The sequence below is a fragment of the Parus major genome, chromosome Z (genome assembly GCF_001522545.3).
Source record: "Parus major isolate Abel chromosome Z, Parus_major1.1, whole genome shotgun sequence".
Taxonomy (NCBI): domain Eukaryota; kingdom Metazoa; phylum Chordata; class Aves; order Passeriformes; family Paridae; genus Parus; species Parus major.
The window spans coordinates 920112-936664 of NC_031799.1; the positions used below are offsets into that span (position 1 = coordinate 920112).

The window sequence follows — 16553 nt, forward strand, 5'->3', positions numbered from 1 at the left end:
AGTTTATCTCATTACAACAATAGAGCCAAATATGCCTTTCAGAAGTGCCACATTTCTACTTTCTAAAACACAAGACAAGGAGCAGCTGGGCAGTGAAGGCACATTCCCAGCATTCCAAGGAGGGCAAGCCCATCCCAAAGGCATCAGTCCAGCAAACTGAAAGTCAAACTCTGCAATACACAAGTCCAGAAACCACCTGGGACACATCTCAAAACTCTCTGCTTGTGTCTAGCAGCATTCACAGCACACCACTGTGACATGCAGCCTCCTGCATCCTTTGTGAGTTACAGCAGTTCCACAGGAAGGAGCGGGGCGGACCTTGCCCAGAGAAGCTGTGTCTGCCCCATTCCTGGGAAGTGTCCAAGGGCAGGCTGGACGGGGCTTGGAGCAACCTGGGATAGTGAAAGGTGCCCCTGCCCTTGGCAGGGGGGTTGGAAGGGGATGAGCTTTAAGGTCCCTTCCAACCCAAGCCATTCCATTCCTGTGATCTGGCAGAACATGACCTCCTGGGTTACTTTCTCTGGGAAGTGCAGATTTTGCCAAGGGCTTGTTTGCCAAGGACTCTATAGACTAAATCTGGGACCAGAGTACTTGGATGTGACACATCTAAGCCTGAAAGACTTCCCAAGCATTTGCCAAAGGGAGCAAAAGCAAAAGGCACTGACTCTGCCCTCCCTGTGACATCTTCATGACACCAAGGTGGTTATGTGGTCTCCTCCAACAAAACAGCTGACGTGAAAATGGCGAGGATGATAAAGACTCTTTTTGCACCTGAGCTGTGCCTCCATACACAGGAGATGCTCCCTGGTGCGCAGTAAAAAGCAGATCTTATGAATGGAGAACACTTACCTTCAGCAGAGTCACTTTTGGCAGCACATTGGTGAATCACTGCCCAAATTCTACTGCAGACTCTTATGAGTAAGGAGAGATGAAGAGGTTATGGCTCATGAGCTGAGCCAAGGCAATGACCTCACGAGCTCCTAGCTATGAAGCTTTCAAAAATAAAAACCTATTCACCAGCAAAAAACCACCTCATATGGATTTTGAAAGGATGGGGCAAGAGAAGGCTTCAAATTACGGTGAAGGAGTTGTGAAGCCTGTGCATGTCCACGAGATGGCAGAGCACGCCGTGCTGTGAGAGCATCCCCAAGGACTGCGATGCACGAATTCCAAACAAAAGAAGAGAATCTGGGGAAAGGTAGCTTGGGCTTATTTTGTTTTATTTTCCCACCTTTCAATTGCCAAATAGTCATAGACTTTCCTTTCAATATTTTGTTAAAATACTATTGATAGATTCCAGCAGAAAAAGTCATGTATAGGGATATTAACACACAGATATCCAGAGCAGTCTGCTCAACCCCCAGAAAACCAGAATATTCTGCTTAATTAGGGACATCTCTGCATGTCTCCATAGATATCCACACAGACCTGGATGTACACTGGAGATTAATTCTAGATTCATGTCCTGTGTCTATCACACCTTAACACCAAAGGCACACAAATCTCCAAGTAGCCTGCAAGCAAGACTCCCTACCTCTCTCAAATGTGGTGCTTTTAACCTTTCCATGGCTGCTGAAGCACACCCAGCAGCAAAACATTTCCATCTGAGTCCTGCTGGAGGATGTTTGGACCACCCCAGTTGAGCTGGAGGATGCTTGGACTGGTTCAGTCACACTGGAGGATGCTCAGACCAGCACAGTGGGGCTAGAGGATGATCAGATTTGCCCCTCCATCTGTGCATGCCTGCTGTAAGCAACCCATGAGCTCTCAAACACAGACAGAACAAGATTTTATATTTCACCAACCTGAGAAGCCTCTTCTTCAGGATGCAACACATGCAATAACAGTGTGGGCCAGCCCCATGGGGTGAGGGAGTTTCCTTCCACAGGCTCACACAAGGGAGTATCTTCCCTTATGCCACCCCCCTCACTGCTCCACAGAGCCATTTAAAACAAGGGATAAAGAGCAGTAAAATCACTGTCAGCATTGCACAGTTGCATTCAAATCCAGTTAACAATGATATGTCAGGATTAAACCAGCTGTCTGCAAGTATTTCACTTGTCCATGCTGCACAAGATAAACCCTCACCCAAAGCCACCTGGGTCCTAGCTCCCACAGACACATATGACTGGCTGTACGTGCCAAGGTAAGCAAGTCTGCAAATTAATGCAGCACTTGCACGAGCCTGCCCCAAGGCACAAACAAAACATCAAATCTAGCATTCCCACTATGTCTTCCAGCTTAGAGATGTCACACTAACAATTAAGCCAGATATTAACGTATATATTGGAATTAATTCATTGTATTCAATGCACTCTTAGGACACAATGAAATGATAACCAGACCAGGAGGACCTGGCTTATTTAACAGCTGTTGATTAAAACCCTCTTGAAGGTAATCAACTCCTAGCACCAAAGACAGTTTGATTGTTCATTTCCAATTTTTCCCCAGGGAAACTAACATTATTTTGCAGAATTAATGAGCTTTGCATCAGCTGAACCTGATGTTTTTACCCTGTGACCTAAAGTCCAGACATACCAAACATGGAAGAGGCTGAGCAGGAAGCAGCTGCAGGCAGTGCTCCTCCCTGCCAAAGTCAGCTGCCCTTCTCCACTCCTTCACGTATTCAGTGCCAAATGGCTCGCCCAAAAGAAACAGCAAGGCAGATTGTCACATGGCCTGCAGGACAAGCAAAGCTTTTCCTCACATGATGTGTGAGCAAGAAGCCCTGCGAGCTCTTGGCGCAGCACTGAAAAGGGTAACACTACCACAGCACATGGGATGTTTTCATCCTTGCCTCTGGAGGCAAAGAGGTTTCAGCCAAAACACCCTGAGCATCCTCAGAAACTTGCCTATCTCAGGGCACTCAGCTCCTTCAATGACTAAAATGGAAAACTCTATGATACTGACAAATGGACTTATTCAACCTGACTTCTGAACTGTGGGGTCTCATCCTGCTATTCCCCAATATGCACGCATCAGAGGTCATTTAACCAGAACTGCCAAAACTGTAAAGAGAGATCTGGTGAAAGAACAGGCTGGAGAAAACACACACATGGATTACCACTGTATATATATATGCAGGGGCACCACCCCAAAGGAGCAATACCTGTGTCAGCACACAGGCATTGCTGGCTTCCTGACAGCAATTCATTCTGGAGCTGTCAGGATGGGTTGATGCTTTTCCAAATCTCCTTTTCTTCAACATATGAGCCCTGTGTACATGCACATATATACATATATAGGTATACACTGCTCTCAGTGTATCACCTCCCAACAAAGTCTGAGTGGTACCTGCACTTGCCCAGCACTAACACCTGAAACCACAGGCACAAATCTCCCTCCCAGCCTCCAAAAGACCACAGCCCAGCAGCTTTCCCACTCCTGAGGGGGGTTCCTAAGGGAACACAAGGCAGGGAAGGCACTGCTGCTGGTCCCTACGGTGGCAGGGGCAGATGTCCTCATCACCTACCTGCCACACTGGAAGGACTTTCTCTATGTCGTTCAAGTTGATGCTGTCACCATCCTCATATTTCCCCTTTCCAAGCCTGTGACAAGAAGAAAACAAAACAAAAGCATGTGAAAACTCGCTGGAGACACAGTTAATTTTCTATTAAGGCACAAGGGGAATATCAGTTGTTACGGCAAAGGCCTCTCATGGAAACAAAGACGCTCTCTCTGGAGCAAGTGTGCTGTGCCTCCAAACACTCCCACGTAGGCGTAAAGCTGTTAATACAAAATTAAATGCTCTGCTCAGTCCTCTCCACCTGCACCATCTGCCACAGCTTGCAAACACTTTTGGTAGTAGCAGCAGTGAGAAAACCGAAGGCATTCCTGAGCCCAGGGTTACTCGATTTCCAGACAGAGTAAAACTGAAAGCACAGCCCACCTGGACAGCAGAAATGAGAGCACAAAAGGAGTAATGAAAAACGTTTCCTTTGAAGCATTGCTCATTTGCTGGTCTCCATGGGAGCTCCAGCTCCCCTGCTGAGAAAGGTGTTGAAAATCAGCAAACACACACCTCAGACAGGAAGCAGCTATCGATATAAATATAAACAGACAATTTGAAAGACAAAGAAATTGGGATGAGAAGTCAAGCATTCACACACCATACACAGAATTGTCAGCTCACCGACTTTCGTGAAACAAGAAAGGAAAAAACCAATCCAAAGATAATTACTAGCTGGATGCAAAGAGTTTGAGATGATACAGGAAAAATAAAAAAAAGGTCAATAAGTATCATCCTTCTTCATTCATAAACAGCAGAGATGATCTTTTTTATTATGCAAGAATGATAAAATATTTTTTCTCAGTTAGAAGTAAGATATTGTTAAATAAGATACAGTAGAGACTGTGGTAGCAGCAGACCCAGGTAATCAGTGCCTAAAAGTCAGAGAATAACAGATCTTGTAATTAGAAAAAATGGGAGGAGAAATTTAGAAGAATGGCATGTGCTGAAGTACCAGACTCAAAAACCAGCAAGCTGAAGGGAAGCAATTTAATTAACCTTAATCAACTTGAGCACCCTGGTTTAGTAAAAGGTGTCTGCCCATGGCAGGGGGGTTGGACTAAGTGATCTTGAAGAGCCCTTCCAACTCAAACCATTCTGTGATTCTGTATTTATTGGAAATTAGAAGTGCTCAACAACTGAGTTTCCATCATAGATGAAATCCTGACTTTGACTTACCAAGGTAAAAATATAATGTGCATACACATACAGAAACACACATCTGAAAAAATATTTATATACATGTATTTATACAGATGAGAAAAACCATGTCACACATCTGGGGACAAATAATGCCAGCTGCAGGTGCAAAACACACGTGTATTGTAGGAAGAGGTCATCTGAAAAGGGTGGGGACCATCCCAGGCTGAATTTCTGATGCTGAACTGTGGCTAAAAGGCAGGGGATGAAGAGGAGGCAGGGATTAGGGGGATGAAGACAGCTTTCCTCTAGAGATAGCATAGATGTGCCGCAGCTACAGGACCATGGGCAGCACCAGCAGCCACATTTCAAAGAGGTGGTAGAGAAATTCCTTAGAGTACCTGAAAAACTCAAGTGATACATGTTCTTGGGAGATACCTGTAATGAAAACGTCAGCTACAAAAGGATGTTTGATCTGGAGTACAAGCAAAGCAAGAGCTAGCACTGGAAATTAAAGGTAGATATATTCAGGTCAGAAACACGGTACAGTTCTTCACTTTTTCTTAACTGCTCCCCTTTTGATTATTCAGCATGCCACCAAACAGCATTTGCCTGGAGGAAAATGCTTCACCCAACCAAAAGTCACTTGAGGTCACACAACTGGATGCAGCTACATGGCCAGCCTTGGGCAACTGATCGGGAATAAAATGTTTTTTTTTTACTGCTGAAAACACATGAAAACATTGAACAGCATACTCCTTTCTTTTTCCCTATTATTTTTTTCACTGCACAGCCAGATTGTTAAAAAGAGCTTCCTATTCAAGCAAGAGGGGAAAATGCCTAGCTAGCAGGTGGAGATTCATGGAGGCTCAGCAAGCTGAATCTCAGCACAGATTCAGCACAGAGAGCTGATGAATGCACAACACAGTCAGCTTTAGAAGCTAAAAAATAAGAACAATTTTGCCTTTCTTTGTGCTTCCTCTGTTCTAGCCAGGTTACTTACTTGGAACACATTTTGGGACATGCACTGTTCTGTGCTGATAGCATCTGCTTAAGTTTTCTGCAGATACACTAATTCTTACTCCACTTTTACAGCTGTAATATTTAGGAGTGATTCAATATCTCACCTCCACAGTGCCTCCTCTACCTGTTTGCAATGTGGGCATTCACAATACCTCAGGAACCAGAGGAAAACAGCACCACCAACCCTGTTCCATCCTCCCTGCACAGAGCAGGTGTCACTGACAGGATCACCTGATAAATGCCTTCAACCATGGAACATATTATATCTTCTTTTACAGAGGAAGCACATTGTATCTTATTTTACAGAGGGCCCCTTCATCTCATTTTTCAAACTCATTTGAGAAAATGGGATTGAACTTGATGAAGAGATTTAGTGACTTAGAAATTTAGTGTTACATCTGAAAAATGCTCTTTATAAACCTGCAGTATACCTCACCTACAGAGCAGAAAAAAAAGGTTGTCTGAGTCTTCTTGTCCCTGTATGGTGCAGGAACCTGCAGATACTGACCCTGGGCTGGCATGGGATTTCTGGCCTGGCTGAATGATTCTAATTGTTTCCCATCAACTGTTCTAATAACAATTCTAAACTTGTCTTCTAAACAAGGTGTGCAGACCAGGGATATGGCACTGGCCAGTACTTTGGCAAAACCAAATTATCAGCAGAAAAATGTCTCCAAGAGAAGATTTCCATCCCTACAAACAACATGGCAGTGATGGAACATCAGCTGCAACCTCATCTTGTAGACCTGTTCTAATTTTTTCCTTCCTCTATGTTCTGTGTGACAGCATGAGGAAAACCTGACCTGTAGAATCATGGAATTGTTTTAGTTCAAAAAGACCTCTAAGATCACCTCAAGCATTCCCCTGACCCTGCCAAGGCAACCACTGACCCATGTCCCTGAGTGCCACATCCACGTGGTTTTTAAATCTCTCCAGGGATGGGGACTCCAGCCCAGCTGTGAGCAGCTGCGGAAGGGCTGGACAGCCCTTTGAGTGAAGAAACTGCTGCTAACATCCAAGCTACACCTCCCCTGCTGCAACATGAGGCCTTTACCTCTTATCCTCTCATTTGTAACAGGGGAGAAAAGCCTGACCCTCACCTGGCTGCACCCTCCTGTCAGGGAGTGATTGTTTCTCCACCTGCAGAACCTGCAGGGAAATGGTGACACCCATCTAAGCAACAATTGTGAGCCACTTGGTGCCAGCACAGGTTTATTTGGTTTGACCAACCAACAACCACTAAGGAATCCAGAAATACCAGGGAAGCCTGTGGAGGCTGTCGCAACCAAAAAGGAGCTGTTGAATGTTTTCACAGCTTTATGAAACACATTGATGCTCTCTCCTTCCCTGAACTCTTGCTGGGAAGAAGAGTGTCATTCACAGGAACTGTAACCAGGTCAGCACTAAGCCAGGATCTTTCCTCCAGTATCCAGAGATGTTTAAATTTAGAACACCGGGATCTGGGAGACTTGGAACCAGAGTTATTTAAAGACTGAGATCTATCAGGCAATGCAAAAATACAGGGAACAACTCCACTCCAGCCCAGAACTGGATGATAGAGGAGCCAGACAGACTGATCATAGTCTTCTCAAATTCTGTAAACAGTCCAGTGCTTCTTCCCTATCCTCTATGCGAGGTGTGCCACCAAGCCAGAGTTCCTAGAGCAAGAGAGAAGTTAGAGACCTTCCTGGAGAGCACAGTATTGCAGAGACAGCACTCACCCTTCTCTGTCTATGTGAGGCAATGGGTGTTTGGAGGTGTTTCGCAGCTTTCTGTGAAACTGGGTGAAATCTAGTTTTTCAGGCTGCAAGTCCCACGTTGCACCACTAGGAGAGAAAAACAGGGAAAAACAGAGAAAGGAAGTCCACTACTAATTAAACAGCACTGAGCTGTAGAGCAGAGGGCACATCAGAGCCTGCAGACAAGGAAAGCTGGCATTTCTGGGAGCACCACTCCCCACTCCCTGCTGCAGAGCATGTGGATGTGAGCCTCCAGTCCTCACACTGATGCATCTCTTTTCATTTTTTCTTGTTTTTCAGGTATGCTGAGCTCTTGTGGCTTGATCTAAGCCTCTAATTTTGATACAGAAGACACCCTGCAAGGTGTCTTTTTTCTCTCTGTACCAAGAGGGTATCGCAACAGGTCCATGCAATGATGTTCTCTCTGGTCCTGCACAACCTGTCTGCTCCAGTGACTCAACACCTGCAGGTTACGCATAAAACTGGACAGAAAGGATATTTCACTGCTTTCTCCACACTGACACAGCAGGCTGGGCAGAGTTCTTCCCAGCAGCTAAGAAGCAAACACACGATACTACCTCCAACTAATGGCAGAGTAAAATCCCAGAGCAGCAGCTCAGAGCTGATTCAGGTCTTGCCTGTGCAGCTCTGGGGTGACTACAAGTAATTGTACTGGTACTGTTTTCAGGTGTTTAAACTGCAAACCCAGGCACTGGCCCCTCCAAAGCACACAAGATGCTTTGAAAAGATTGTTCTTGGTGCCACAGGCTAAATGGGGATGGGGAGGAGCAGTGATGTCAGTACTACCAGGGTATTCTCTGGTGTCTGGGTACCAACAGGGTGAACACACTGGCAAGGGCTAATACAAGGCACAGTCCATCCTTCTCTTAAAACATTTTAAAACCAGCTTACCTGAAGGAGTCAAAGGTGTTGGCAGCCCAGATGTCTGTGCCCAGCATGTCGAGGTTGCTCTCCTTGTTGCCATTCTAGGAGAGATGGAAAGATGGTTACTTGCTGGGAGGCACATGGAGCTGTCCTGACCAGGGCACAGCCTCTCCCACCAGCCATGGAGGTGTCTTGGCTCTGCAAAAGGGATCCTGTGTTCCTGTGTGAATCCATGCAATGCAGAGACCCCTCACCTGCTGCAAAAGTGCACCATGAAGGCAAGGACTGACAGTTTCAGCCTTGAGGACACAGAGCTGTGCACAACATGGAACAGACAAGGCACAAGCTCAGCTCTGACTCCAGCCCTGTCCTCCTGCCCCATGTCCATAACCACAATCCACCAAGGTCCGGGGGGCAGGCTGAGAATCACAAAATCACAGAATCATTTAGGTTGGAAAAGACCTCTAAGACTGACCCCAATGTGTGCCTGAACCCCCTTTGTCACCCAGCCCAGAGCACTGAGTGCCACATTCAGGAATTCCCTGAACACTTCCACAGGTGAGGACTCCAACACCCTGGACAGCCTGTTCCAATGCTTAGCAATCCTTTCTGTGACAAAATTCCTCCTAATGTCCCCCCTGTCCCTGCCGTGGCCCAGCCTGAGGCCGTTCCCTCTCCTCCTGTCCCTGTTCCCTGGCAGCACAGCCCGACCCCCCCGGCTGTCCCCTCCTGGCAGGGAGTTGTGCAGAGCCACAAGGGCCCCCTGAGCCTCCTTTTCTCCAGGCTGAGCCCCTTTCCCAGCTCCCTCAGCCGCTCCTGGGGCTCCAGCCCCTTCCCCAGCTCCGTTCCCTGCCCTGGACACGCTCCAGCCCCTCGGTGTCTCTCCTGTGCTGAGGGGCCCAGAGCTGTCCCAGCACTGGAGGTGCCTCAGCAGCGCCGGCACAGGGGACGGGCCCTGCCCTGGGGCTGTGTCACACCTGGCTGGCACAGCCCAGGGGCCACTGGTCTCTTGCCCACCTCCTGTCCAGCCACTGGCACCAGCACCCCCAGAGCCTTTCCCCACGGGCATTATAAGAAACCTCCAGCCGACTGCGAAACACCTTGAACTTTCCTGTGCAGCTGCTTTTGTCAAAATGGACAACCCAAAGCAGGAGCATCTAAAGCAAAAAACTTCACCTATGTTACTCAAAGCCCCTTTACAGTCATCAGCCCTCACATGTGCTTCCTGCACAAAGAGGGCTGCCCTCTCTGCCCTTTACAGCTGAAGTAAATCAGGTTGGATTTTGCCATTCAAGACCATTCAAGAAATTAGACTTGACTCAGTCTGGATGGATTGAATTCATTTCACATAGGGAATCCCATATTAACCAATTTTCCCTCAACATTTCTTATTCAGATTACTCATAACCTTGCACATATTCAGATTATTTAAGCATCTCGGTCCAAATGATCCCACTCTTGCAAAACACATGCTAGAGAAGGTGGAATTAATCTATTCCCCATCATGTAACTTCTGTCATTTTCAAGTATTATTAATATTAACCAAGACATTAGAAACTCATAAAATATGTGACCATTTCTTAATGAAGTCCCAGAGCTCAATCTGTTCACAAAGTGAGCAACACTTTCCTAACCAATGTCAGGGACACACGTCCTCAGTGAACAGATGGTTTACACTTTGCAGTCATTTCCAGCACAACCAATTTAGACACCAGAAACTCCAAACACAGACACATTGCTCCCTTTTTAGTCTTCTCCAAGGGGTTTATGGATTATGATTTTAACCCCTGGGGATCTGCAGAGTTGACATGTCTCTGTTCAGAAACAAACTACCAGAAATATATAATAACTCTCATGATAAGTTACAGAAGAGGAGCTTTTTATTTTAGGCAAATGCAAGCACAATTTTCTCCCACCAAGGAGAGGAATTAGTTTTTTAAACCCTTACAAGCATCCAGAAGCATTATAATCGAAGTACACATCTGCAGGTTATCACAGCTGTCACACAAGGAAGAGAAACCTCTTCCTGCAGACAAATTATTTCAGATGGTGAGGAGGTCAGGCAGGTCCAAGGCAGCAGCTGGGCACTTTCACCCAAACCTGGTCCTCCTAGAAGATGTGCCTATAACCTCTTGGAGACATTCCAAGCATCAGCCAGACTCCACAAAGGCGGCGCCAGGGCCCAGTGACAACACACCTTGTCATTAAGTCGTTGAGTCACTGTGGACATTTCAAGACACTTTTGGTGTTTTGGTCTTCTATGACCTGTCTTTAGAACCAGTCTCTGTGTCAGCTCACAGGACAGGGAGCAGCCGTGCAGCCCTGTACTGCAGGGAGCTTACCAAAATGCTCTCAGCACAGTGCCAAAACTTAATAATAAGACTTCAAAAAGCCAATTTTCAAATCCAGGTACAAAAAAAAAAAAAAAAAAAAAAAGATTAAAATTTGCATGTATTTAAGAAAAGCAGTGACTTGCTGTCAGTCCCCCCAGGACTGCAATTATAACCATCAGCAATTTTAGCATGAAACTCTCAGTGACCCAACCCTCATCTTTAGATACTCTTTTTCACTGAGAAGGAGTTAGTACTGCTGAAAATTAATTAATTCACTCAGAATGATAATTGAGAGAGACGCTTTCAAGAGTAACACCAGTACTCTGAGGGATGAGACATCCAGTAAAGCAGATCCTGCACACAGTGTGGTTTAAATGCATGTCCACAACCTCTGTCCTCCTGCCCCTGTGAGCACAAATGACCTCCATCCATTGCTTCCCAGCCCCTGGAGCTGCCCACACAAACAGAGACAGGCCCACGTGGACTCTGGCTGCTTACCATGCATGCAGCTTCAGCAAATTCCCCACGAAGTCAGCATTTGCATGCATGCAGCAGCTTTCCAAAACCCAGCTCAGCGTCCCACCTCTTGCCGCTCCTCATTACCATCCTCCAGAAAACAAATATGAAATCATGCCCTTTGCTGCACAACTGCAACTAGGTTAAATCATCACTGCACACAGAACAACACCAAGTGGCCACCTGGGTCCCTGGTATAAATTCAGGGATTATCCTGCACCATATATTACCTAAGCATTTTTCAGTTCTCATCTTGAGGAGCTTCCCCCACATTTCCTCCTTCTCAGCTGCCTACAACCCTTGGCTGCACTTTGGTAGAAAATAAAAAAAGATGAGATAGATACTGAACTGTCTGAAAAGGCTCCAATTCAGGGCTTCCTTGTTGAAAACTGCAAGTTTTTGTATGAAAAATACAAATAAAAATATAGAATTTTTGAGGAAGACAGTACTATCCCTGCTCAAAGAGGAAAGGATATGTCGAGTCTCATTCCCACCAGAAAGGACCATCACTTTCTAGATACAACCTGATTCTGTGGATCCTTTCCCACCACAGCATGGCTCAGAAGGAAAATATATTTCCTCAAGATCTTCAGGAGGATGAAATGGATGAATGGACCAGGACTTTGGCCACTGGTTCCAAACCTCAGAGTCTGCCATCCACTATTGGCACAACTGGTGCTCATGCGTGCATAAAGGAGAGCGACTCCAAGAGAAGACAGGAGGACAGAGGCCCACTGAACCTAACAGGAATGATCCCTAGTCTGAGTTCAAGGATGCACCTAAACCCATATAAAAGTGGATTCTTTTACAGTCTTTAGCAGGGTAGGAAGGTAGCTCCCCATCTAGCCCTGCAGACAGCTCACACAGAAAGCAGCTGGACTCGAGGTCACCATGTGACACCATCTATGTGCTGTCCACACATCTTTCAACTTCTAATGAAGACCTGCCAGGAAATAATTACAGACATCTTTTCATTTCCCAAAACTGAAATACTCCAAGACTTCAAATACAGAAAAAACACCCTGATTTCCTTTGCACTTAACCAGCTGACTAGGGACTTCCTTCCCAATGCTAAGGCACTCAGCACACCCCAGTGGGTCACCCATCATGAGTGAATTAAACAGGTCTTTAATGTGTCCTTCACAGCTGACACACAGCCACGCCTACGTGTGACACACACCACAAACATGTCCTGAGGGGGATACCTCCAAGTAGCAGCAAGCACAGGACACAATTTCAGCATGTCACTACTAGATACACCTTGGATGATTGCCTGAACTGGCTGCTTCTCCTGTGGCTGCCAGACCTGGACTCAGAGCCCTGCCTGGAGCCCAATCCCAGCTGGGATCCTGTGCTCCCACTGCTGCTGTGATCCCACTCTTCCTGAAAACCACAAACATGTTGCTTTAATCAAGGGCTACTCTGTCCCACACACTCCAAAACCACTGGCCTGGTGAAACAGAAGAGCTCCAGCTCTAAGGCCACTCATGCCTGCACCTACAAAATCATGCCCATGACCAGAATCCTGATTGTGGGGCTTCCTCTGAGTCCTTTAACATGCTCCATTTACATGTTGCAAAGGGATGACACTGTGGGAGGATCTGAGGAAGATAAGATTTGGCCCTAGTTCTCTAGTGCATGTGTGGGGAAAAATAATACTTACCCCTTCTCTATCTTCATGAGGATTAATTATGCATATTCATCAACCCCACATCCTCTAAAGCTGCTGAAGGTATTTGGACAATGTCCTTAATAACATGCTTTTTGTTAACTTTTGGTCAGCCCTGAATGGAGCAGGCAGTTGGACTGGATCACGGTTGGTACCTTCCAACTGAAATATTCCATTCCATTCCATTCCATTCCATTCCATTCCATTCCATTCCATTCCATTCCATTCCATTCCATTCCATTCCATTCCATTAATAAAAAGGCCCAAATAAACTTCTCAGTTGGTTCTCCCACTGCTGAGGCCACTGTTGGAGTCCAGTTATTCACATGGCTGAGGACTCTTGTAGTTCACCACAAGACACATTACACAAATAACTATTTTTGTCTCTTAAGGAGCTGTGCCTGATGTTCCCTTTTATTCTCTCACTTGTTGTGCTGTTAAGCAAACTGCAGGTTTCTTGTTCAGCCTTCAAGGCATAATGACTCATATGAAAACCAGAATAACTCACCTGACCAGCTCTACCCAAATACCCCACAAGGTCCTTGGGGAGAAAGGTGGATATTGTCAAGGTAATTGCTCCAAAAGCTTTGCTCAGAGGCTTGTGAAAGGCTTTTGAAGTGACCTAAAATGACTGAAAACCCATGACATCACAAAGTGCAGATTATTCAATTCTTCCACGTATGCTAAAAATCTGGAAAATACAAAGGGAAGCCTATGTTTTAGGACTGGTGTGAGAGCTGACAACTTCAGGAGGGTTTCTCATGTCTCACGTTCTCATGGGGCTACTGCAGACACTGCCATGGGCTGAGGCAAGGGCAGGGCCACCTCAGCCTTTAAAGCCAAAACAAACCACCACTCAAACTGCTTTTGAACACGACAGCCAAGTCCACTGGTCACTAATTTCAGGGCATAGAGCAGGACCCAGCTGCACCACTGCCACCTGACTTGGATGAGGCGGGAACACAACTGCACAGCAGCAGAGCCTGAACTGCTAAAGGTGATGCTACCCAGTGGTCCAGCATGGACCTTGATGCACAAGAAATATGGAAGAATTCACCCAACACAAGGAACTGGAAGTAAAACACTCCAGTGCTGGTTTCTGCATCGCTACAGTTGGACATTCTCCACCCTATAACCTAGTAAGTTTCAAGCAAGTTCAAATACATTGTGGTATTGACTTCAAAAGAGGTGATTATCTGGTTTTCAAGTTGTATATAAATGAAATTGGAAAGGTTGTGTTTATTTCCACTGACAGTTAAAGCACCTTCTTCCCCTCTTATCACACCCTGACCCAATCTCCCAATGGCTGAGAAATACCAAATAACACAAAAGAAGTTGTTCAATTGGCATGAAGGGAAGAAAAATCATGGTGGATGTCAGGCTGGCCACTTTAGTAAGTCCTGGGGAAGAGCCAACCTTGTAGACATCCCAAGGAGTGAGAAATACCTCCTTTGACATGGGCACCAAATGAAAAGGTGGTTGTGAAATGCACCTCCACTGCTTGATGTTTGAAGGATTAATTGTATCCTACACACTGAACATCTTGTTTACACACACATACAAAATTTCTGTGCCAAATGCTACAGTAGCACCAGGTCAACACATGCATCCTTTATTTCAAAAGACGCACTGAAAATAAAAATTGTTCACTTATATTCAGTAGACCCATCTTTTAGGTGTGGTTTGCTGCAGACAATCCAAGATGTTGCAAAGTCTAGAAATGCAGCTGGCCACAATAAAAATGTCTCAAGAAACAAGACTATTGTAGGTATCACCATGCATCAATGTCCACCAAGAAAAGCCACTGGATACAGCACAAACCAGTTAGATCACAATCACAGGTGATTTTAATAAACCAGTTTGTCTCCTGGCTCTAACTCATGGCCTGGGGCTTTCTCCCTGTTTACCTTCCTTACATTTATCAAGCACTGATACTAACACTAAAAACCAAATAGTTTTTAAAATAAAATTGCTATGGTAAAAACTATTGAAATGTCTGCTGAAGATGCAAATGGTCCAAACTGAGTATGGCTTGAATACACTCACATTCAAACTCACCAGCACAGCCAAGCTCAGTATTTTCCTCAAACTTCTGACTAACCACCATATATGAACAACTTTTTACTAGTACCTTACTGAGGAGGATTGAAATCTCTGGAATGAAAATATGACCCCCAGAAACAATCCCAGACATTTCTGGTGGCTTTGTGTCCTGCAATAAAGCTACTTCATGCTAAAATGGACTCTCTCTGCAGACCTTCTGCTGGAGCTGAGCTGCTCACATCAGCCTCATGGGTGATGCTCAAGGAGTGGGTGAGAGGCTGCAGGTAATGATTATTCCTTAAAAGACCACCTAAGCAACAAAACCCCCTCACCAGCATCATAGCAAAGCCCATAAAACCCCATTCCCAGACTCCAGAGGCAGCTGGAGCCCAGCAGAAAGCCATGGCTTGGCACTGGTGAGATGTGGCATTGCCCTTCCTCCATCCTGCACCACTACCTGCGTATGCTCCACACACAGCTCCTGCTAAACAAACCCACCCTGCTGCAGGAACAGAACTGACTGCCAAAGCTGACAAACACTGAAGAAACAGCTATAATGGCATGAAGCTCTCTACCCCTTACCTCCTTCTGCCCTGTTACTCTGCTGTCCCCTCAATCAACCAAGGCTCTTCTGGTCTCTCCCAGTTTCCCAAACAGTCCTTGAACTCTTGCTCACAGATCTTATTTGGGCTCCTCCACAAACCATTTGTGGTCTACACTCACCAGCAGGAGATGGGACCTCTGAGCCACACTTTGGGGCTGGGAGGGGAAATGCCATCCCTTCGCAGACTGCTCAAACCCATGCCAATCCTTCTGGCCAAGCTCTGCACCTTCTCAGGAACAGCCAGGCTCATGCACATTACCATTGCCAGCAGCCCTCCTTCGGAAACTAGCTGTCAAATCTCACATTTGCATTTTAATTAGCAGTAATCATATGTTTCACTCACATTGCAATTTTCACCTTTGCAATGAGCTCTTTGAGGCATGAACTAATTAATCCGGCTGCCTTTGCCAGCTCAAGAGTTAATATTTTCTGCTTCTTCAATGCAAGTTTGAAAATCCTATTTGCAGAAAAAGAAGATAAGTTTCCCCAGTGCGAAGCCATAAATGGAAACACAGTGATCACCTACGTGGTTGCTCTCAGTGAAGATAAATATGGGTGAAGTGGGATGTGCTGGTAGAGATGTAGATCAACCCTGGCAGCAGCACAAGTTTTAAGTGTCCTGAAGGTATCAGCAGATTCTGGATAGGATTCATGTTCAATCGTATGTAAAAATTTCAGTATTCAATGTACAGCATTCATAAGTGGGGAAGAGGAAAAACATCAGGAAGCTGTCTGAGTTCTCAGGCCCCAAAAAATTTCTCAGATATTCCCAGCATAACAAGAGTCTCACATCTGCACTCAGGAGATCCCTAGATCAACTTGTGGAGTGTCCTTCAAATACTTCCTCAACTATGATCTTATTCCTCGTCAGAACAGAAAACAGCTATTGTGTAAAAGGTCCTTTTTGAGGTTTTTCTGTTGTGGAAGTTTTCACACACATAATTTGTTCTGCTGCTAAATCTTCCCGCTCTGCAGAATTCTTCCACTATGCTCCAAGTATCTCCCTAGACCTAGTCCAGAAAAACCACTCCAATTTTAACAAGGAAAACCAAAGGCTTAATTATTTTAATAACTCAAAATACACCTTTAAAAA

At 45.6% G+C, this 16553-nt stretch overlaps 1 protein-coding gene across 2 annotated transcripts in view; it reads right to left on the minus strand.

Annotated features, from left to right (window-relative positions):
* CTIF (cap binding complex dependent translation initiation factor) overlaps positions 1-16553 on the minus strand; it is a 137666-nt gene that overhangs the window by 92378 nt on the left and 28735 nt on the right. For both annotated transcript variants that reach the window (XM_015615207.2, XM_015615206.3), the window contains exons 4-6: positions 8323-8396; positions 7393-7497; positions 3473-3548 (exon numbers count right to left, since the gene is read on the minus strand). In XM_015615207.2, the coding sequence (XP_015470693.1) occupies positions 3473-3548; positions 7393-7497; positions 8323-8396 (255 nt within the window). The remainder of the gene's footprint in view (positions 1-3472; positions 3549-7392; positions 7498-8322; positions 8397-16553) is intronic.